This window comes from Phasianus colchicus, chromosome Z, assembly GCF_987193195.1.
Source record: "Phasianus colchicus chromosome Z, bPhaCol1.hap1.1, whole genome shotgun sequence".
Lineage (NCBI taxonomy): Eukaryota > Metazoa > Chordata > Aves > Galliformes > Phasianidae > Phasianus > Phasianus colchicus.
The window spans coordinates 54,349,687-54,372,293 of NC_143476.1; the positions used below are offsets into that span (position 1 = coordinate 54,349,687).

The 22,607-nt window shown below is 43.0% G+C and overlaps 1 protein-coding gene across 2 annotated transcripts; it reads right to left on the reverse strand.

Moving 5' to 3' along the window:
* Nucleotides 1–19,463: 19,463 nt before the first annotated feature.
* FOXB2 (forkhead box B2) lies at nt 19,464–20,908 on the reverse strand. Of its 2 annotated transcripts, XM_090131180.1 has the most exons (2): nt 20,527–20,908; nt 19,464–20,493 (listed from the first exon to the last, which is right to left on the reverse strand). In XM_090131180.1, exons 1-2 carry the CDS (start codon nt 20,906–20,908, stop codon nt 19,880–19,882), a joined length of 996 nt encoding a protein of 331 aa, XP_089987306.1. In that variant the 3' UTR covers nt 19,464–19,879. The 2 variants fall into 2 exon arrangements, with proteins under 2 accessions (XP_089987306.1, XP_031458305.2); XM_031602445.2 differs by having other exon boundaries at nt 19,464–20,908.
* Nucleotides 20,909–22,607: the final 1,699 nt, after the last annotated feature.

Here is a 22,607-nt window from a genome sequence, read left to right on the forward strand (position 1 = left end):
ATAGATGAGGCAACAGTAGTGCATGTTGCCTGCCTTACTTCAGTAAGGTATTTGATAGTGTATCTCATCACATCCTTAAAAAATAAGCTGACTTAGTATGTATTAGATATGAGGGCAGTGAGGTGCATTGAAAACCAGCTGAATGGCCAGACCTGGAAGGTTGTGGTCACTTTTCCCAAGGTACAGTACTGTTAAACATGTCACGAGCCTGAACCCAGAGAAAGAGTTCATCCTCAGCATATTTACAGATCATACAGAATGGGAGGAATGGCTGGCAGAATCCACATTGCCATTTCAGAGGAACTTTGGCAGATTGAATAAATGAACAGAGAGGACCATCCTGACAGTCAAAAAAAGGGGTGATTCAAAATTTTGCCACTGGGAAGGAATAACCCCATACATTAGTATACACTGGGGGCCATTCACCTGGAAGGGAGCTCAGCAGAAGAGGCCATGGGGATTCTACTGAACACCAAGTGAACACAAGCTAACAGCTTTCAGAGCTACAACAAGTAGAGTACTGTCAGCAGACAGAGGCATCCCTTCTCCTCTGTACAGTACTGGTGAGACACATCCATTGCACTTTGTCTAGTGCTGAGATCCCAAATACAGGATAGATATGGACATACCAGCATAAGCCCAGCAAAGGGCCAGGAGGTTGGAGTACCTCTCCTACAAGGACAGGCTGGGAGAACTGTGGCTGTTCAACCTGGAAAACAGAAGGCTCGGGGGATGTTATCAGTGTGCATAAATGCTTGATGGGAGGAACTGAAGAAGAGGGTGACAGATTCTTCTTAGGAATGCCCACAGACAGGACAAGAGGTAGTAACACCAACTATGAAATTCCTTCTGAACGCAAGAAATTAATTTCTACTGTGTGGGTGGTCAACCCTGGTGCGGGTTCCAATGGGATCCTATGGAATCTCTGTCTGGTGAGACAATGAAACTGACGGGACACAGCCCTGGGCAATCTGCTACAGCTGACCTTTTTTAAGCAGATGGTGAACCTAAGGAAGTCCTTTCTGACCTCAGTTGTTCTGTGCATCTATCATTCTGAGTAGTGTTTAAAAAAGGCAGGAACAGCACTCTTGGCCTAACCAATATGTAATGTGTATGTATTCATGTTACTGTTTTCTGAAGATGAAGCTTAGCCACTAATTTATCTGGAGAGTAATAATAGAGGTATATATATGGATCTGATCTGGTAGTGAGAAAGAGGGAAAAGGAAAAGAGGGAAAAAGAAGATACATTCTCAGTTCATTTTTTTGTTTTTTCTGCACATGACCATCACTGCTTTTCGCTAATATGACACACATTTTGGCAAATTAATGATATTCTACAAGTTCACGTGAACCTGTACATACTGAACAATTAATGGATTTTAGTATTGAAATGAGATAGCGTTATTTTACGTGGGATTTAACATGTATTCATAAATAATCATGCATACAAACATATTAAGTCACTTAGAACTGTAATTAGTAATTTTCAAGTCCTGGCAACCAGCAGATTTCAATTGGAATATACCGTTTGGCCTACTTGGCCTTAATAAAATTTTCAAAGAAGGGGCAGCATGTGCTTTTTAATCTATTTCTCGATGGCTAGTTGTAAATAAATGAACATGAGTTTGGTGGGTATGACAAATTAATATGCACACTGACAACTTATAAACACAGCATTGCTTAGGGAATTAGTATATGAATATACACAAGCAATTACATGTTTTAAATGATTTATTTCATTTTCTGAATAATATACCACTGAAGTGGAAACTGATAAAAAAGAGAATACAAATAAAAATATTATATCAACTTTTTACTGAACTTATTAAATGGAGGCCCTCTTAATGAGGAAATTAATGAATGAAGCAGCTCATTATGGATAAGCATTCCTTGTGGTCGTTAAGAATTTGTCACCATAGACCTGTCATAGTCAGTTTAATTATGATTAATGTCTTATCTTGAATTCCATCTCCATTCATATCTGAGAAATAAATGCAAACCCTATTATATGATCAAAGTTCATAAAAAAGGGTGAGCTGCTGATGGCCTAATATTTTATTCAGCTTCACATTCATATTTATCATTTTTACAAGAACGAAAAGCAATATTACAACATTTTTGAAAATATATTAAATACATACAACCTCTTGTTCTTCCTAAAACCAGGATTTTGCGTTCAACATTAAACATATTAACAGCTTTTTCAGATGCAGTTGCCACTATTCGATGTCAATTTGAATAAAGAGAACAATGATTTTCGTCTCTAAACTTTACTCAAGGACTTGCTAAACTGCATAATTTAAACTTTTTATTTAGTCAAAGCTCTCATAAACACCAACACAAATTGTACATGAGCTGCAATCAATGTTTAATCTGCTACTCATGTTGTTTTTACTCTGTGTATATATGTGAGGTGAATATTTTTGTTTCCAAAGGCCTTTCAGTCATCAATAGCCCATATTTCCCATTATTTGATGTTATATTTGATCTGTTAAATCCTTTCCACACTAATGGATTAATGTGAAATAGTGCAAACACTGTGTTTGGCTGTGTTATTTTGGTTACCTTAATATTATGAACTCAATGCCTTATTTTCTTACTGACCAAAAAACAAAAACAAAAACAAACAAACAAACAAAAAAATCAGGCTTTCAGTCTGTATTTCCTCTTCCTTTTTTTTTTTTTTTTTTTTTTTTGAGTACCTAGACTAATTTCAGGCAAATCTCTGTCTTAGTATAGAAACAGAGATGTCGGAAGTATGAAATCTGTTCAGTATCCATGATGGTTGGTAGCTGAGTAAAGATCTCTATTGAGATTTAGATTAGGTGGAGGTTTGGGGACCATAGGGTGGAAATTTACTGTGCCACAGAATCAGTGTGTTTCCAGTGTTCACAGATAACTTTATCTTACTGAGTTACAAAAGAAATTTTTTTTTGCCATTTCTAAGAAAAAGACCAGGGCAAAGTATGATATTCCTTAAATAATTTAATATGAACTTTGTTGAAGTAGGGGTATTTCTTGATTAAAGTTTCCAAAAATGCCAATTTTGTAACATGGTAGTGTACTAATTTATTTTCTTCCACAGCATTATTGGCATGTTCCAGAAATTAATCAGTGTTATACAGCCTGGACATGGTAGCCTTCGTCGTCTCTAGCTCCAGAAGTGGGACAGGAGTTAAGAAGATCTTCAGGAATAGAGGTGAAGGTTGCTAAGTGAGAAAACGAAATTTTTAGAAGAGAGGACTATATTCCATCCTGTTCTTTTTCTCTGGATCCTCTGAGGTGATGCTGAGCTAAATTGAAAAACCAGCATTGTCACTGATGGCCATTCTTTAATAGTTCCTGATACTAGAGATACTTCAATATTTAAATTTTAGTTGAACTGGCATTAGAAGAGAAGGTATGGGGTAATTTGGAAACACTAACAGATTTCTCTTCTCTCCCATCCATATCAACATAAGCTAGTAGTTGTATGAGCATAAAATCACAGTATTTTTGACCCCCTGAAAGAGCCATACTTTACTTGTAAGGAAAAGTAAATTTGTCATTTCACTTTCCTGTAATTTCTAAATGTTCTGAAAAATTGTTACTGAAATGAAAATAATGAATGGGTAGAATCACATCACATCATTCACTTTAACGATAGTGACTTTTTGAAGTCAGTATTTTAAGAAGTTGCATTATTTATCTAACTGAAACATGCTTTACCTTAATTTGTCTACACAGGTGAACATATACATCAGTTACAAGCTTTTATGCTGTTCTTCATGATTTTTTATGTCTTCTTTGACAATACCAAAATGTTATGAGATCTGTTCAACTAGAACACAATATGTATGAGTCAAGGAAGAAAAAAAAATCCTAAAATCTAATGAGATCCTGGAATACATCCTTTCCTATGCATTTTTTCCATAAAAATTAAGAATTTCTATTTTTCTCACCATTTGAAGGTAATCTCATTTCACTTCAGATCCCAGGAATAACCAGAGACAAGTTTACCTCATCACTGTATAAGCCTGTGAAGTCAATATAAATAGCCTAAGTGAAGGATTTGAAAGCGCACATTTTAATTACGATTTCCCATAGGTATTTGGGGTCATATGTTTAAGAGTGTGTGATGTTCTTAAAAGCTATGTCTTTCAGCAGTCTCCACTACTGACTTCATGAGTCTGCCCTTTAGAAAAGCACCCTCTATCATATTTATGATGTTGTCTTACTTAAAATGGATACTAATCCAAGTCTACCCAAGGTTTAACTGTACTCCTATGACTGTTACAGCACTGAACCCCAAGGGGACAGAGTGGACTTGAGCAGCAACTTCTGTGCTGCACTGATACTTCACTTCCAGAGCACACTTAAGTCTTGGCACTCTCTTTCCCTCTGTATTTCCAATTTTCCAATTCTCTTTCTCTCTTTCTATGGCTCTTTCTCTATTCTCGTTCTTATCCTCATACTTCATCTTTAGTGTCTGCTTGGTGTTGTTGCTGACTCTGCTCAAAGTTTAAACTCTCTTTTAAAATTCTCTACATATTTTTTCTCATTCCACTGAGTATTACCACACCTCAAGCCTCTCATAGCTTGCTGTTTTTTTGTGTTGCTCTCACTTGCTTTAATTCTGGCAGCGCTCACAAACACTTCTTTTTGTCAGATTTTTATGTAATTTTTCCTCCCATTCTCAAATGCATCCCCTTGTGCACATGATTCAAGCTGCCTGTCACAACCTGTGAATAAAGAACCACTTTATTCATGTTGCCTTTAAAACTCACTTCAGCTATTTGGCTTATTGTGATTTTTAAATAAATTTTGATTGCGTATTTTAAAAAATTATTCAGATATTTTATTTGTATATGTATAAATGTTATGCAATTTGTCTATTGTTATTCCCTTTCTGATCCCTTTCCTTAGACAATAGGCTCTTCACATCAAGGTTGTATTGAATACACTGCAAGCGTTATACATACCAATGCTGGAATTATTTTAATGTCAAAGTAACAATTAGATAACTGTTCCCCCACCACTTTGCTTTTCTGGAAATATGAAAAACATGGAGGTTTTTTTCTTCTTTTTGTTGGTTAATTCATGTAAGTTTCATTCTGAAGACCCTTTCTGAGTAAGTGGATGGGAGAATAAGAAGTAACAGAATGCAAAGGGGGGCTCCACAGTTACAGCCACTGAGGGAAATTTTACTGTACTGCCAAAAATAAGAGTGACAATTCCTTTATGCCTCACTGGTGCTACTGGTACTCAAGTTAGGTGATTTTTTTACCTTATGAATAAATAGAACAGAGCAAGAATCATAAAACAGCTGGATAACTGCATCCTTAGCTTTCAGTACTCTCTCAGGCAGGATCCCTGTTTTTCTGCTCCTTGTTTGCTTGGGCTGTGACTAATTTCTGCATTGCTCTAGTTTTGCACTGGCACCTCTTTACAGATTTCTGTGAACACAGAAAGAAAAGGAGAGAGAACTGAGTATAACTAGATATAAGTATTCCATTATTAATTCAATTTACATAGGAATAATATCACAGGAGAATGTAAGTGACTGGGTCAGGTGCATTTAGGTTTTAGGCGTTTAGGGTCCCCGTAGAGGGGATATTAAAGTCTCTTCAAGGAGAAGCTTGACATTGCCAGTGATAACTGAGGGTGAGGACCTAGTCCTTTACTCGATGGCTGGAAGTGATGTGCCTCCTGGTGCCTAGCAACACTCACTGAGGTCATGTGAAGCTTAATTCAGTTGCTGCATAAGGCCAGTGGGAGTGAAATCCTCTTTTTTCTAGAGCATACTCTATAGTGCCATAGACAGTGAGAGACCCACTGGGTGTCTAATTCCCTGTTCGCTAGGAATTAGAGCAGATATACGCAGCGGCACAGCAGAGCACTCAGTACCAGTCTTTGCCATTTTTAAAGACTGTCTTTTCCACTGTGTGCTTAGGGACCAAAACCCAAAACTCTCTCCATTAGGCAAAAGATTACCAGACATAGGTATTGTTAAAATCTCCTGGCAGGGAGAGCAAGTGACAGAAGCAGAAGACCTGGGTGAAGATGACATGTTCAACCATTAAGCGAGAAAGGATTTAGCAGTCCTGTGGAGGTACTAACAGCTCCCGATTACACTGCTCTGCTACAGGGAGAAATCAGCAGTGGTGCACCTTTCTGCCAAGCCACCCCTTTTCCTGAGCTGCCACCCCATGCATGACAGACATGGATCCTCTGCCATGTGGACATAATCCCTAGCCAACAGCACTGCAGGGGTTGCAGCATGACGGTGCCTGCAGAGCTGTTGGTTTTGCTGCTTGATCATGTTACCTTATCTCATCAATTACATACCTTAGTAATTACAAATTAATAATCTATGTCTCTACATACAATGTTTCTGTTTTCATATCAGGATGCTGGATAGTTGAATGAATCAGTACAGTGCTGGTGCTGATGTTTTCCTACACCAGTGAATATGCAGTAACTCTACTCCTCATTGAGTGTCTAGCCTATTTTGATATGCTTGGTCCCCATGCAATTGAGACTATGTGACAGATGTGCAGAGCATAGCAACAATTCTGCATGTAGAACTGACAGATCTACAATTTTTCACCCAAACAGGAGACAGATCAAACTGCTGGTGAAATAAGTGGGATTTTGCTTTTGATTTCTATGAAATAATAGCAGAGCTATTACATGCCCTCTTCTAGAGTTTTATTTATTCTATTATGGGCAATTTAAAAAAAATACCTCTGTTCCAGAAGTCATAGAATGACTGGTACAGACTGTCGCAGATGGGCCAGTGCTCCGGTCTAGGCTTCTTTACATGTAGAAGACACAATGGTAAAAGAACTACAGATATTGCCATGAACAGAATGTTGTGTTGTATTAGAGAGCCATTCCTCAGTTTTACGCAGAATTTCTTTAGCTTCCTTCATTGTTCAATATTTGTTTTATGATCATCAGGAAGGTTATTGTAGAAGCCAGTAATGTTTCTCATGGGAATGTAGTCAGTACCATAACCCACTAATAAACGTGAATTAGAGTATAGCTTGTTTTAACCTCGCACTAGAAAGCAGGAAAAAAGAAAAAGCCCAGAGAATATATCTCTTGAAATAAACTTTAATTGCTGTAAAAAGGACTGTAAAAGGAGAAATAATGTGTAATTGAAAGAGCTTATGAATAACTTTTATTTGTGCTGGTAACATAAAATAGATGTCAAGCCATGGAAAGAAAAAATTATAAGAGAAAGATTTCCTGCTTCAAACTAACTAATTGACAGTGTGGAACTTCAGACTGAATAACACTCAAAAGCGTGATAAAAAGAGAGTTTGGGTACTGTAATGGAGTGATAGTAGAAGGATTATAGAAATCTCAGTAATTAGTGTAATTTTAAGTCTTTTCACAAATTATCAATAATAAATACACAGTACATCACAGATTTCATTTTTAAGAGAAAGAAAGTTTCATGTTCATGGCTATGAAGAATGAATTAGAACCTTTCTATTTAATACTTTTAAAAGGCAAAAGAAAAATTTGTGTGCTGTGGGCAAGACAGAGTTCAGTCTTGTATGACTCAAGTTACGTTAGCAGTATTTGCCCTTGTATACTCTGTGCACTGCTAAGGCAATAGGCAAAATGGAATGTTTAGTCTCATACTGTCTTTTGAGAAAAGAGAAAGACCAAATTGCTCTTCTTTTGGTCGATGCCATTGCTCAAGAAGCATGAAGATTCCCAAATCAGTAAGATAGAAATGTCATACTTCTGAGTAATCCCATTTTCTTTTAGTGAATCCATTCCATTATGAGATGAAAAGACCTCTGTGTGTTACTTTCACCTTAACAGGCTGTTTTACATTATGGTTTTTGTTTCTGCAGCACACTTCCACTTTCATTCACACTTCACACACAAGAACACTCACGCACACATGCACACAGAATTTTTGTTTTCTTTATGAGAATAATCTATAATTTTGGTGGACCAAAATGGTACAAAATTCTTACATTAAGAAAAAAAAAATCATCAGAAAATAATGATAATGCAATAATATGCATGATGTGTTTGTACATAATTTAGTGTTGGTTATTTCATAAAAACTGAATTATTGACTCTGCAAGACATGCTATGCAGAAACAATTTCCCACAGTCCTTCAAGTAGGTGTTCCAAAAGCTTTTCATCCCAGTGTCTCTGGTTAAGGAAAGATAACTCCTGATAGAGCTGTTACTCCACCACTGGTTCAGTGAAAGTGGTTATCAGTGGTGTCAATCCATAGGGTCAATCCCTGTTCGTATAACTTGCTGTATTTATGAGGGGGATGTTTTGTGAGTGTTGTTTATCTTTGTTTGTTTTATTCTCACAAAACAGTCTCCATGCTACAAAGCAATCTTTCACAAGACTGTACAGAAGCTTAAGGTATTTTAACTGCAAGTCTTCTTTTTATTGAAAGCATATGCAAAATACTGTGTTCATATTTGCCTCTTGTCTCATGTAATTTACCTGATTAGTTGCTCCCTCTTAGAGGGGGTGTACAACGTATACTCATTCCACAGGGCAAGTGAAAAGAGTCTCTTGTAACTTCAGTAATGCCACTGGGAATATATTTGACCCCACACCTCCAGTCCTGACATTGTTTAACCATATCCCACAGCTAGTGAATTTCAATTATTTGTTCAGAAGAGCCATTCATAATTGCCGGGTGTAAGCCTGCCTTTAGGATGCAAAGCAGAAAACAATGAAAATGCAACACTGGCGAATTAGAACAGCGGCACTTAAATGTATAAATTAACTGGGCCTCTTTTCACAGCTTTCTCTTTCTGTTCTGAGAGGCCTCAGTCTGGTGACATCAAAGATGGGATTATGTGAAAAGATAAAAACTTGATCTAATATCCATGTTTGAAGTCATGAAAGTCCTCTTCTCTCGAAGCCAAAATAACCCTCCTTATAGCACAATGAGCGAGGGTCCAGGTGCAGGGGGGGGAAGGCTTTGGCAAGGCACTGGGGATATCTCAGAAGCCAAGGAGTTGTACATTTAGCCATAGTCTTCCCAAATGTGCTAAAGGATTGAATGTAGACTTTGGAAGCCCTGCCCTGCCAATTAATATGTTAAATCTTTCTTTTAAATGTAGAATGCTATTACGCATGTGGCTGGATTGGCCTTTAATGAGAGTTTAACCTGTTTCACCTACTTATAGAGAAATCTACATAATGATATGTGTGGAATAAACAATGGAATACATTGTCATCTAAGAGTACGCTACAATCACATCTTATTAGCTTCCACAGTACTTCCAGTACACTTACTGCAGAGTGGGACAAAATGATGGATTTACATTTGTTCCTCTCAGTGAGGAAGTCTTCCTACATTCAAATAGTATCTCACATGAAACAGTCTGCTCTGAGTTTCTAAAAATCGTCTGCAAAATGCGGATTTACATCTTCTAAAGATACACAGCTGCATGCGAGAAGACTCTTATTTTAATATACACATCTCAGAATACATGCCCTTAGTGATTCTTTTTCTTAAAATAGTGAGACATCCATCATGGGCCTAGACAGTCCCCAACAAGTCAAAAGAAGTGCTTCTATTCAACTTACAATGTATGTCAGTTTCTAGAAGAAGATTTTACAAACATCAGATACTAGTGAGAATGTTTGCTATTTGTAATGTCTGTGATTCTGTACCATCTATAATTCTAATAGACAGTTATCTTTTTCCTGGATTTTCAGCCTGTGATTCATTTTCACTGGCAGAAAAGGTAGAGAAATATCAGTGTATCAAATCATAGCTATAGACAGTCACATGGAACAATGCTTGTAAAAAAAGAAGGAATTAAAATGCCACACATCTGATATTCCTCTCAGTCTCAATTCCTGTCTTGAACAAATTGCAATAATTTTATCATGCTCAATTCTACTCCAGTGGTGAGAGAAGATTTTTCAGTGGATTATTTGCAATGACTTTGAAATAATATATGTATTAAAAATATTACTGCTGTTTATGTACCTTTAAATTATATGCTTCCAGAAAAAAAAAAAAATACATTTTCTTAACAGAAATATTGGGAAAAATATTGTTCACTTATTTTGGATTATGACTACAAATTGAATGGCCTTTAAGATCGTTTATTCTTTCTCCTACTGAGTCCCAGTCATTAATTACATCCTGCCTTTTCTCTATTGTAAAAGGTTTAGAATTGGATACTCTGTTGAATGGAAAGCTTCAATAGTGCAAGCTTCATGGAAGAGCCATCAGGACCATCTTTGGTAAATTAGTTTGTGGCAGACAGCGTTGAGTGTTTCTTCATAATGTAAATCACAAAAATCAGTGCTTGTCTTATAGGCAGGTAGGATATCAATTAGATTTCACTGAACTCTTACATCATTAGAATATGTATCTTATAATGGTCTTACTGCTGAGACAGAGTGTTTAGGTCAAGCTGACCTTAGAGATGGGTATTTTTTTCCGGTCTAGCTTTCAGGCAGCAGAGAGATGCTAAAATGATTGGAAAACTACAAAGAAAAGTTTTCATTACTTGATGGTGGTGGGAAGGCCCTCATAGAAGATTTTCAAGATGTTAAAAGGGGAGCAACTTTAATCCTGCAAGAGGCCCTTGAGGCTTCTTTTGGCATTTGCAGCTCTGGGTGGTCCAGCTGAATCCTTTGTGGTCATTAGGGTCCCCCTAAGCATTTTGATGACAATGCAATTTGTGAAAATTCTTGAAACGAGGGTTGCTGGAGTATTTAACAAGCTCTCAGCATCCTCCATGGCCTCTGTGCTGCTTTCATGCTCCCATCATGCTGCATTTTGTTCGTATTTTGTGCACTGAAAACCTTCTCTACCAGATACCAGAGCAGGAAAGGTTGCTAAGCAGTTTTATAATAAATGAGATTTAGCTGTTGCACAGCCCAGAAGAACTGGGTAGTGCTACTGCTAGAGTTGAAATCAGTTGCCTGATTGGTTTGGTGAAAAGCAACAAAAAGATGACATCATCCATTTATCCATGGGACAAGACGCAGACATCTGCCAGCATCAGGACCTCCGGGCACAATATCACAGTTCTTCCAGGGAGCTGGAGCTTCATGGCCCTTGGAAATGGATAATGCTAATTGGAAACCACGAAGCTCAAAGAAGTGAGGAAAACTGATTAGTAGGCTTATTGCAGTTAAAAAAAAAAAAAAAAAAAAAAAAAAAAAAGGAAATATTTGGCTTATATGAGGCTCAAAGAAAAATATGAAATTTTGTCTGGATTCAGACAGCCTCTGAGGCTGTGCTGGGCCCAAATCTTATTTTCAGAAGAGTGCAAATGGATTTTCCTACTGTTTTCCAAGTACACTTACCAGTGTCATCACAGAGTTTAATCAGTGCCAAGTTTCATTCCACAGTCTTTCAGTTGTTCTCATCTGCACATTCCTGAGATTTAAAAGAAAATTAACAAAGTGACACACTCTTCCTACAAAAGAAAAGAGGAGCTTGCTAGAAAGGCATCAGCCAATACATGTGAGATTTAAATACAGACTTTGACGCTGCTATCAGAAACCTATGCAAAGTTAGGTTTCCTTTATTTCTGCTCACCTGTAAAATAAAACTACAGTGCCTCTTCTCTTGTATTTATCTCTGCTCAACATTTGGCATTAAAAAAATTGATCTAATTTCTTTAGTGAGTAGACTGAAAAAAAAAGATATTTCCTATCTTCCTTATAAGTTCACAAGAAGTGAAAATGTTACAGGTATGTTTTACTTTGACTTATCCCTTTGCTATGACCATGACTTTCTCTGAGGAGATTCAGCACTTCATCATTTGGGCTGGTGGGTTTGGAAGTGAAGTGTTTCTATAAGCACTATCTACATCGGTACTGAAAAGTTTGGGAACCCTTAGAGAACTTTCTGAATGTCCTTGCTATACCGAGTAAAAGTAATAGAATCCTTGCCTTTCATTATATCCACCAGAAAGGTTTGAATAGAAACTGTGTCACTCCACTTTTCCTTCCAGCTTTTCTGTGGCTACTGGGGGAATTATCACCTGGATGCCAACATCCCAATTAATTATTCAGTAACATTTTAAAATCAAAGAAATTTTGATTGTAAAAACATGTTCATCTGCATTAATAATTAGTTCTTTCAGTCATCTTCAGTGTGCCCTTGTTAATTTATATTGAGTAGAAGTTGTTGAATACCCCTTGCATATTTAAGAGCCCAGAATTTACTTCTGCACAGGTTGCAAATTTTTCTGCTCGGATCTAGTTCCTTTTGCATGTCATCAGTAAGTATTGCATAGAACTTCCAAAGTTTTGAGATTGAAGTAAGCATTTCACCAAGCACTGGCAATCTTGGAAATATTCTCCATAAAATTATGTTCTTGCATTAGAGTCTCAGTGCAACTTTGAGAATATTAGATCTTATGTTGTTCTCTCAATTGACAGAATTGTTAGAAAACTCTAAGTGAAGAAAAAGTGAATCTATTTAAAGAAAACCTGTTTTCCAGTCTTACAACATTTTTAGTAATACTTGTTTATAAGGAAATGGTTCTCTTATGCAACTTAGATGTTCTCTTGTGTAGGATGAAATGGATTTGTTTCAGGCTACATAGGTACAGTTTTCTCAACATTAGTTATTTCCATGTTAAGCAATGGAAAGTGTACAAGACAGTTTGTTTTTCTTGTCTGAATCCCATGAATGTAAATAATTCTATAATGTTAAAAGTTAATGAAAAGGCATGCAATGATCCTATGAGATCTCTGGGTATTAGATCACCAGGATGAAAAATTTTCTTGTTCAAAAAAAGTCAGTTTGCCTCCAAGAGAAGGTAGTGCAAACTGAGAAGAGCCGTTGCAGCTGTCCTGTACACCAAAATATTTGTGTTAGAAGGATATGCCTTTACCAGGGAGAAGCCTTTCAACAGTGGTCAATTCCTTTCTGTCTTCTGCCATGAATACAGAACATATCCCCACTCCTCACTTCTGGAACTTACAGAAAACTGATAGTAGGCGCTGCATGCCTCTCTGATGGCTGCGAATCACTGCACTGATGTGGTCCTACTCTCACTTGTGGCCAAAAAAATAGGGGACAGTTCTAGGCAGCATTTTTAACTTTCAGCAAATCGGAAGAACGTGACTGAGTTCAGCAGCTTTCTGATTCCTGGCTCATGAGGAATGTGTGCTTGTGATGCTTCCTAGGCATGAGACAGAAAACTAAATCTGTTGGTAGCAAACTAAAATTCCCTGTAAAAATTATTCTCACAATGAAGTCATAAAGTACTGCCAGCAGAAGACTGTCATAACCCCTGCTAAGGCAGCGATCCTTCACAGCAAAAGAAAATTGGTTACAAAATTGTGTTCAGAAGGCAGGAAGAATTCACTATCAAAGTGTCAGATCATGAATTGTAGGGCAGACACTTTTGAGTTTGACACCATGGAGATGAACTTGTGATCAAAAATGAATAAAATTATGTGCAGTAAAGAAAAAATTACTATGCAGGGAAAGAAGAAATGAGGATGATAAAAAGAGTAGCCTAAGTATGAAAAAGATAATAGAACCCATGAGACCTTTCATTTTCCTTCTTGGCCTCTGTATTCCTGCACACTCACTGTGTTTTCTACTCACCTGTTGCAAAAGAGATTTTCTCAGTTGCTTACATCTGGCAAACCATCTCAAAACTTTGCTGCAAGACTCAAAATGCATGAATTTATGTGTCATGCTACTTGGTGTCATACTATTTTCTTCTATAGCCAGACCTTTCTGTGATGTTCTAGTCCTCCCCTTCTTATAGTGAGAATTTACTGGGCACCATGCTAACAAATACTTTATGGAAGCTCTGTTCAATATTCAGTTTATCTCACAACATTTATTTTCACTAAAAATGAGTTACCAGAGAAGAGCATTCTGTGATACCTTGTATTTGGTGAATACAAGTTGCATTTACTCCTCTTTAAATGTACATTTAGGCTTATATAGCAGTGTGTGTGTTTTTTTTTTCTTTCCTTCACAATTCCTTGTCCTTCAAAATAAAGTCAGCCTAATTGACTGATATTTTCTTTGTACTCTCCCTTCATCTCTTTCTGCAAGTTTTCATGTGAAATATACTGATGAAACAGAGATGCATGTTCGAAGCAGGGAATACTAATTTTACTAAATGTAAAATCTGGAGCAACATTAATTTTGCCTCCCAGTTCAAATGTAATTTTCAACTTAGTAGAGCATTTGTTTGTTTGTTTGCAGCACTGGAGCTGGTGAGTAAATTACAGCTTCTTCAGTTTTTAATTAGTGTATGACAGATAACAGTGAAGATAACAGAGGTTCTGTAAGGACCTCAGTTAATTCATCTTGTTTCTGTTTCACTGGTGTAACTTAACTTGTTTACCTTCATTTTGAAGACGTATCCCCTGTTCTTCTTGGTTATTTTTTGTTTGTTTGTTTGTTTTTGGTCATTATCTTTTCTGCAAACACTTGAAGAAGAAACCATGCATTGTTTCACTTTCCAGGCCTCATCCTGATAACCCCATCCAAGTCCAAAAAAAAATATATGTATTCTATGGTAACCTACCAACAATGTGCCATGTATTTTCTTTCAGGCTCAAGGGTACCAGGAATTATTTTCATAAGAAGTCAATAAAAATCAATTAAGTAAACAACATGTAAACACTTGATGGTTGCAGATAGACATTTTATTAATCATAGGAAGTATCACAATAATTTTCAGATTTTTTTATAGTTTGAATTCATAACAGCAACAGTAAAAAGACCACAAGGGTTAAGAAAACTTAAATTTCAAGTCTTAGAAAGGGTTGAAACCCAAATCACACATTCTACATAAAGCAATAGGTTAATAATAAAACACAAGTGCAGACTACAATCACGTTACTAAATTCTCTTACATTTTTCCCAGGAAATAATCATTTTCCAGTCACAGATCTATGGTGCAAGCAAATATTTTAATACATAAAAAATACATTTTTCTACTTTCTTCCTGCACTTTTGTCCAGAATTAAACATTGATTGAGCTTTGGATTATTATGATGAAAGAAAGGCCTGATCCACACTGGGAGTTTGCTGTGTGTTATGTACAGTTAGGAAAGATTTTTTTGTTAGTGTGAAGACTGACAGTAAATAAAAATGAGCAACCTTCATCAGTAAAAGGACTGTTTGACAAATAATTTATTCACTGGTTAGCACTGGTGTTTGGCCAAAAAGGCTACCTTTTCTTGACATCAGGGGGCTGTGATTAATGGAAAAAGGATATGATTTTTTTCTGCTTTTTTAATTGTCTGCTTTCAGTTCAGTTCTTGGTCCCTGTGGTTGTTCCAAAGTCTGTCAATGTCTACCATGCAATAGTTACCTTTATGCATAATATAACAAAAGTACCATGGAGTGCAGTCTGACACCTTTCCCCCAGATGCTTTGCTGTAAAAACGTGGTGTTATTCCTCACTGAAAATGAGTGCCTCTCCCAGCATAGATTAAGCATTCATAAAAGTCCAGAGAAATATTACAAAACTGCACTGCATTGTGGATATAAAAAGCATTAAACCTACATTTTAAAGCTCTGTGAAGCTCAACATTAGAGTCCTGTCATCTATCATGTATCATAACTTGAACATTTTCTCCTCAAAGCAAACAGCTTTTTTTTTTTTTTTTTTTTTTTTTTTCACTAACTCTGCAAGCAGAGGATATAAGATTAAAGCAGTACATTAACATGGATGCCTCAGACATGCATAGCACAGACATGACCAGTGTTACGTTACCAGGACACAGATACTCAAATCACAAAATCATAGAATATCCCCAGTTGGAAGGGATCCAGAAAGGATCATCGCATCCAACTAAATGTATATATGACTGTACACCCTCTCCTTCCATTCTGAAGACCCTTAGCCTGTTGAATTCTACTTGTACAGAAGATACTTTTGATTCTCTCCTCCGATTCTGTCTTCTGACAGCTATCTATCTGCTGTTAGGTGGAGGAAATCACAAACTCCATAATGCATTCAACTTTACTTAGGATTTAAACAGGAACGTGATATTTTCTGTTATGTTCTACCTCATGACTTTTTTACTTTTTTCTCTACATCTAGCAACTATTGAGACAATATTTTCTTAGAGACTTCAACCACAACATCATAAGAATCCTAATTTCAGGATCTATTTTTATGTACATAAATCCCCATGCGTATCAGTTTGCATATATCAAGAATGAGTTTCACCTTCCATTCACCATTCTGCAACTCAGTGTAGAGGTCTTTCTGCAGCTCCAAATTTGCCAGCTCCCCTTTTCTGTTGGTCTGGATGACTTAAGATCATTAAAAATTTCTCTATCTTTACCACATCTTCTACTTACAACTACGAGTTTTTGGAACACTCAACACCAATTCATGTGGTACTCCACTGTGAAAACTTGCCACTTTTTCCAATCCTTACTTTCTCATCCCCAGCCACCATGTACTTTCCCCAATGGCTGTTGGACTCTGCCTTTGTGGAAAAGACCCTGCATCTTACTTGGCATTTCAGTGAGATTACATTTATTCTTAAGTGATGGCATGACTCCATCTGCCATCCTATATTTGATTGGCACTGGTAGGCAGATGTGAATCTTTTTGTACTGAAGAGGTCTTGAACTTCCTTTGGAAGGCCTGAGAAGTGCTCTAATAATTTGGCCTTCTTGCATGGGTAGCAACAGTGACCGTGTTGTACCAGAGAAAAAGGAGGACCACAGATTAATAACATATATTCAGGGTAGAGCTTTAGGCAGTTAAGATTTGGTATTTAGCATATAAAAGTCTAAAATTATACCTAGTTAATCTAACTAAAGCTGGTTAAGCTTACCGTGTGTTCAGAAAACTTGAATATTTCCAGGATGTCCAGAAGCAGAGGTGGAAGATTACTTTTCAAAAGTGAGATTCTTACAAATTTTAAGCACTTACAGGAATAAAAGTGTATCTTAAAACAGCCAAAAGGAAAAGCCAGATCCCGCAAACACCAGCAGACTTCCCAGATCAATTTCTGGCACAAAAGACTTCAGGACTCAATCAACAGAGCCTAGAATTCCTCAGAAAATATTGGTAGTTACATTGCGACAGGTGTCACTGAGCTCAGAATTCACTGAACAAAGAGACCACCATATATCAGACCATAAAACACTTCCATTCTAGAAGTCTTACTGCCTTTGCTTGGCTGTTCTTGAGATGTGTGTCTTATGGACTGATAATATAGTGCCTTGTTAGGTATACTATATAGGAACAGTCTCTCATAAATAGAAATACTCTTCATTGTTTTAGCTAGCCACAATGAGTCAGAAATAGGGGGAGGAGAATTAATTTCTTTTCTTAGGCCACTATTCTTCTAACAATTTCTCAGCTACCTTTAGCAGTCTAATGGCACCAGGACTAAGCTTGCTTGTCTTTCCTGCATCTGCTTCTTCGGGTTACAGCCAACCCGTCTGCTCCCACCCAGGCTTGGATGCCTTTTCTGTACAGAGCAAGATGTGCTTTACTCTGAAGGCAAGTCTTTTCTGCATGTATTGAGATAGCAGACAGGCAGAAGTCTGTGGGTCTGTTTTCTTGTCAAGTAAAAATCTCACCCTACTCCAGATTACACCTGTTTTATTTTGTTTTGTTTTGTCTGGAGGAAAGAGTGCTATTTTATTTTCCTAGACTTTATACTCTCATCTGTTTTTGAACAGCACTGGGGTCGGTTTTGTTTGCATTTTAGGAACACCGGTCGTCGATATTCAGTGTCGTAACAATACAAAGTCTACGCTTGGAGTCGGGGCTCTTAAAAACAAGAGATAATGTATAGACTATTTAGACTCACCTCCCGCTTCCCATCTGCTGCCGCCTGCACGAGAAACCCGTTCGGACGGGCAGTGTGGCTCGGCGCATCGCTCCGCGCAGCGGCCCCCGTTACCCCCGCCCTCCGCCGGACCCCCGCCTCCGCCCGCTCTCCCCGGGGTGCCCCACGGGGTCCCGCTGCCCGCCCGCCGCTTCCCGGATCATTCTTCTGCAGCTAAGTTTTCCCCTATTCACTTTAGCACACTGCCCAGAATCTTCCCGGCTCTCCAGAAGCATCTCGCTTGTTCCTGGGGGGGATCGCTGCGACTCGCGCTCCGGGTTTCCCATCTCTCTCGCCCCTGGCACCTTTCTCAGGGGAAATCTTTCTTCCTAGAGGTAGCGAGGGCGATGGGACATACCTAAACGTACCGAGCCGTGCAAAATTAGTGCAATTCGCGAGTTATTTGGGAGACTGTTTTCTTTATAAGCAACGACTTTTTAGCAGCAGAAATACCATCTCGGTTTTTCTTGCCTAAAATGGAAGACAGCGGGGTAAAGAAAACGTGGAACACTTTATATATATATATATATATTTTTTTTTTCCTTCATAATTTCTTTTGCCCGGTTTATCTGGCTGCAAAACTTCTGCGGCAATTGCCCTGACAGCCTAACTTCCGAAAAGCCGTACTGACCCGTGTCTCGTTAACAGCATGAACGCGCAGCACTGCCTCGATAAACTGCAGCTGCATCACCAGCGGTGCTTTCCAGCGCCGGGGATGATTATGAGCGGCTCCCATCGGCACCCTGCGATCCCCGCGGAACGTCGGGAGCCAGCACTGAGCGCGGGGCTCTCAGGGACCCCACTGCTTTCCCCACTGAGTTCCTGCGCTGGGAACCGGGAAGAATGAGCCCAACGCGGGGGAGGGAACTGCCACACAGGGGCACGGCCGCTGCCGCGCATGAGGCGGGGACGTCCTGGGCAGCGACTGCGACCCAAGCCCGGAGAAAGCCGCGGGCTCTGAGGGGGTTCCGTCTATTCTCTTCCGTGTCTATCGCCGAGGAAACTTTTGGGTCGTCTAATCTGTCTGGGGCGAAAGGAGCGCCAGACCAGGCGTAAAAGGCGAACGCTGCGGAGAACAGCATCAGCAGAAGCAAATGGATAGGTGTGTTTAATGAGCACTGGGGTACAGCAAGGAGGGCAGCAGTCGCTACCAAAGCAGCCGGCACTCATCAGCCGCTCTCCGGCTTTCGACCCCCTGCTCGGCACAGACCTCGCCTCTGTCGGAAGATTGTTTTCACTAAAGTGCTTTTTCCGAAGAATTTTTAATTATTTTCTCTTTATTATTATTATTTTTTTCCCACCCAACAGGTTTTAGCGTTCACGCTCACGTGGAGGAAAGGCCAAGCGACACACACGGAACAGCGGTGTCCGTGAGCGGCGAGGGGCGATGCGACAAGCACGCGCGAGCCGCGAATGGTGGGGCTGGTTTCATTCTAAGGAGGATCGGGTACGGCCCGGGAGGTCGCACTGCCGTCCCTCCCCGGGAACGGACCTCACTGAGATGGAGTGTGGAAGCGTGAGGGGAAGAACGAGCAGCCGATAGCTAAAGGGGCCCTCCGACGTCAGCGCCGTTGTCATTTAAATCCCCACTAATTAATCGAGCAGCTCAGAGCTCACTCGTCAAACGGAGAGCACTTCGCTCCCCGCGGCTCCGCGGCGGTACCCGCGTGTCGGCCGCCTCCCTCGGAACGGGACCCCCACCTCGCGGAGCGGACGCTGCTGGGGGCAGAGCTGGGGGCAAAGCGGGGAAGGACAGAGCGCAGGGGCGGCTTCGCCCGTCCGCTGCTCCCGCCCCGCTGCCCGGCAGACTCCGGCCCCGCTGCCCAGAGTTCGTGGGGGAAACTCCGACAGGAGCCCCGGCCGCCCCGAATCCTTCCTGCGCGGCCCGACCCTGACCTTCCGCATCACCTCTCCGTCACTAACGATACGTAACGACGATAAAAGCTCTTACCTGCGACCTGGCTCATATAAAGTCTGATTGCACACAACACAAACACAGACACCGCAGGGCGCGGGCACCGGGTCCCGCGTGTTCCCCGCGTCTCCGTCCCGGGAGCCGACGTGCCCCCGGCCCCGGCCCTTAGGAGTGCACCAGGACGGAGTGCAGAGAGCCCTTGCCCTCAGGGGCGGCGCCCGCCGCCTGCTCCAGGAGCGCGGCGGAGGCCGGGGAGGCGGCGGGGCAGAGCTGCGAGGCGGCGACCGTCAGCGCAGGCATGGCGGGAGCCGGCTTGATGGGCACGGGCACGGCGGGCATGGTCTGCGCCGGCGGATGGCAGAGCGCCTTCACGGGCACCCCGAAGGGTCCGTAGTCGGGGGACACGGGCACGCCGGACACGGGGTCCATCACCCCGACGTGGGGCCACACGGAGCCGACCACGCCGCTGGGCACCGGATAGCCCAGGTGGTGCATCACCGAGGCCAACGGCAGCCCGCCGGCCTGAAGCACTCCCTTGTAATCTCTGCCGATGATGTTCTCGATGGCGAAGGGATGCTTGAAGCCCGAGGGCTGGCTGCCGCCGTAGGGCGAGAACTGCGGCAGCCTCCCCACGGCGGCGGCGGCGGCGGCGGCGGCCACGGCCGCCTCGGGGCCCGCCAGCCCCGGCACCTTGCCCGGGGGCGGCGGCGGCGGCGGCGGGTGTGGATGGAAGTAGTGAGCCATGTGCGGGCCCCCGGGCGCCGGCGGCTTCCCGGGGCCTCCGCTCGCCGCGCCGCCCGCTCCGCCGCCGCCTCCGCCGCCGCCGCCGCCGCCGCCGGGCAGGTGGTGCTCGGGCCGCAGGACCTTGAAGCGCTTGCGGCGGCGGAGGAAGCTGCCGTTCTCGAACATGTCCCCGCAGTCGGGGTGCAGCGCCCAGAAGCTGCCCTTGCCCGGCTGGTCGGGGCGGCGCGGGATCTTGATGAAGCAGTCGTTGAAGGAGAGGTTGTGGCGGAGCGAGTTCTGCCACCGCTGCGTGTGCTCCCGGTAGTAGGGGAAGCGCTCCATGATGAACTTGTAGATGTCGCTCAGGGGCAGCATCTTTTCGGCCGAGTGCTGGATGGCCATGGCCGTCAGCGAGATGTAGGAGTAAGGCGGCTTCTGGTCGCTATACGAGCTCTTCCCCGGCCTGGGCATCGCCGCCCCGCCGCCGCTCTTTCCCGGCCGCTGGCCCCGGCGCCGCGCGGCGGGATGGGGACGCTGCGTCCGGCGCTGCCCTGCCCCGCCGCCGCCTCTACATCGTGGGCGCCGCCCGCACGGACCGCGTGCGACAGCGGCCGCTCCGCGAGCTCAGCGCTCAGCTCCCCCGGGCGGCCTCGCCCCGTTCCCGGGCCGCCGGGCCGGTGGGGCGCGGGGCTGGGGCTGCTCCTGGCCCTTGCGGGTGTCCCCCTTCTGCTCCGGGAGGCCGCCGGCTCGCTCGGGCGTCCCCGCTGCCCCCTCGCACTCTCCGCTGGAGTTGTTGCTCCGCACGCACCGGGGGCTGGGGAGCAAGAAATGACCCCGGATCTCTGCAGAGACGGGAGGAAGGAACTCGGAACGCCCCTCTCACCGCTCAGTCCGGCGTCCCCAGAAAAAGTTTGTGGCGGAGGCGAGCGTTGGCGGCGGCGGGAGAGAGGAGAGCGAGGCGGCAGCGGCCGCGGCTGTGTCGGGGCTGCGCGCGGAGCGCGGTTTTGTAATGCTGCCCGAGCCGGGAGACCCCCGCGGCTCCTGCTCTCTCGCTATCACATGACAGCGGCTCAGGGACTTGGCGTCTGGCGGAACGGGAGCGGGAAGAGGCTCCCCGGTCCCCTCTCACACTTCCTCAGCGGGGCGCGGGGGGGCGAGGAAACGCCACGCGAGAGCGAGATCCGCTTTCACAACACGGGGCTGGGAGGGGCGGCTCGGGCCGTGGGCTCCCCCCGCCCGCCCCCCGCAGCCCCTTTTCACCCGCTCCCGCTTCTCACAGCCTCAGCTGCCTCCCTGGGCGGCTCCGCAGCGCCGGGAAGGGAGAGAGGTGGAGGCCTCTCCCCGCCCCGGGGCACTCGAGGGGCGGGCGCTAAGGTGGCCTCGGGAACCTTTCGGGGTAATTTCTGGACATTCTGTTCATTGAGTTTAAGAGGCTGTGGGAAGCCCAGCACAAACCGAGAGAAGCGCGCAGAAAACCCACGCGCTGCTCTCCAAATCGTTAATATCGGTTACCGGTACCGACGCTTGCAGCCCGCGGGGAGCAGCGCCTGGGGCGGGCCGCTGCCTGAACTGCCGTGCGGGCCGTCCTTTGAGAAGAAATCAGTGGCCGGCGCTACAGTTTCACACGCATCCTCCGGACCGTGCTGCAGCGGGCAGCGAGAAACAGGGAAACGTGCTCTCGTCGCTGCCTCTAGAGTTGAGAGGATTCCTGCCCAGCACAGGCAGCTGTCAAAGCCCAGTTAGGGGGGATGCTATAGGAGGTGCCGGCGTTAGCATGATTGCTCCGGCTATTTTTGGCCCAGTAAATAAAAAAGCCGAAGGAGCTCTGCGATGCGAACCCCGCATCCCGCTCGGCACCGACCCGTGATGCCAGGCCCGGCGGGGCACAGGCGGCAGCTGCCCGGCTCTGGGGAAGCGGAGCGCTCCGGCTGTGGCCTCCCCGGACAGGCGCCGTGGGTGGGAACAGCAATCGGGAGCGGAAACAAAACTAAAAAAATCCAATGTCTATCTAAAATCTCTGACAGGGGGGTGAAGGGAAAAACTGATCTAAATCCCTTCCCTAAGTATGCTGTATTCAATGGTGTTACCCCTGACCGATGGCAGTCGAAGGAAAAGCACAACCAAAGGGGAAGGAGAAGGATAAGCTGTCGGGACTGCAGTGTCGGAAAGG

Coding starts and splice junctions, on each gene's coding strand:
- FOXB2 (XM_031602445.2), bottom strand. CDS start 20,908: ATGCCCAGGCCGGGGAAGAGCTCGTATAGCGACCAGAAGCCGCCTTAC.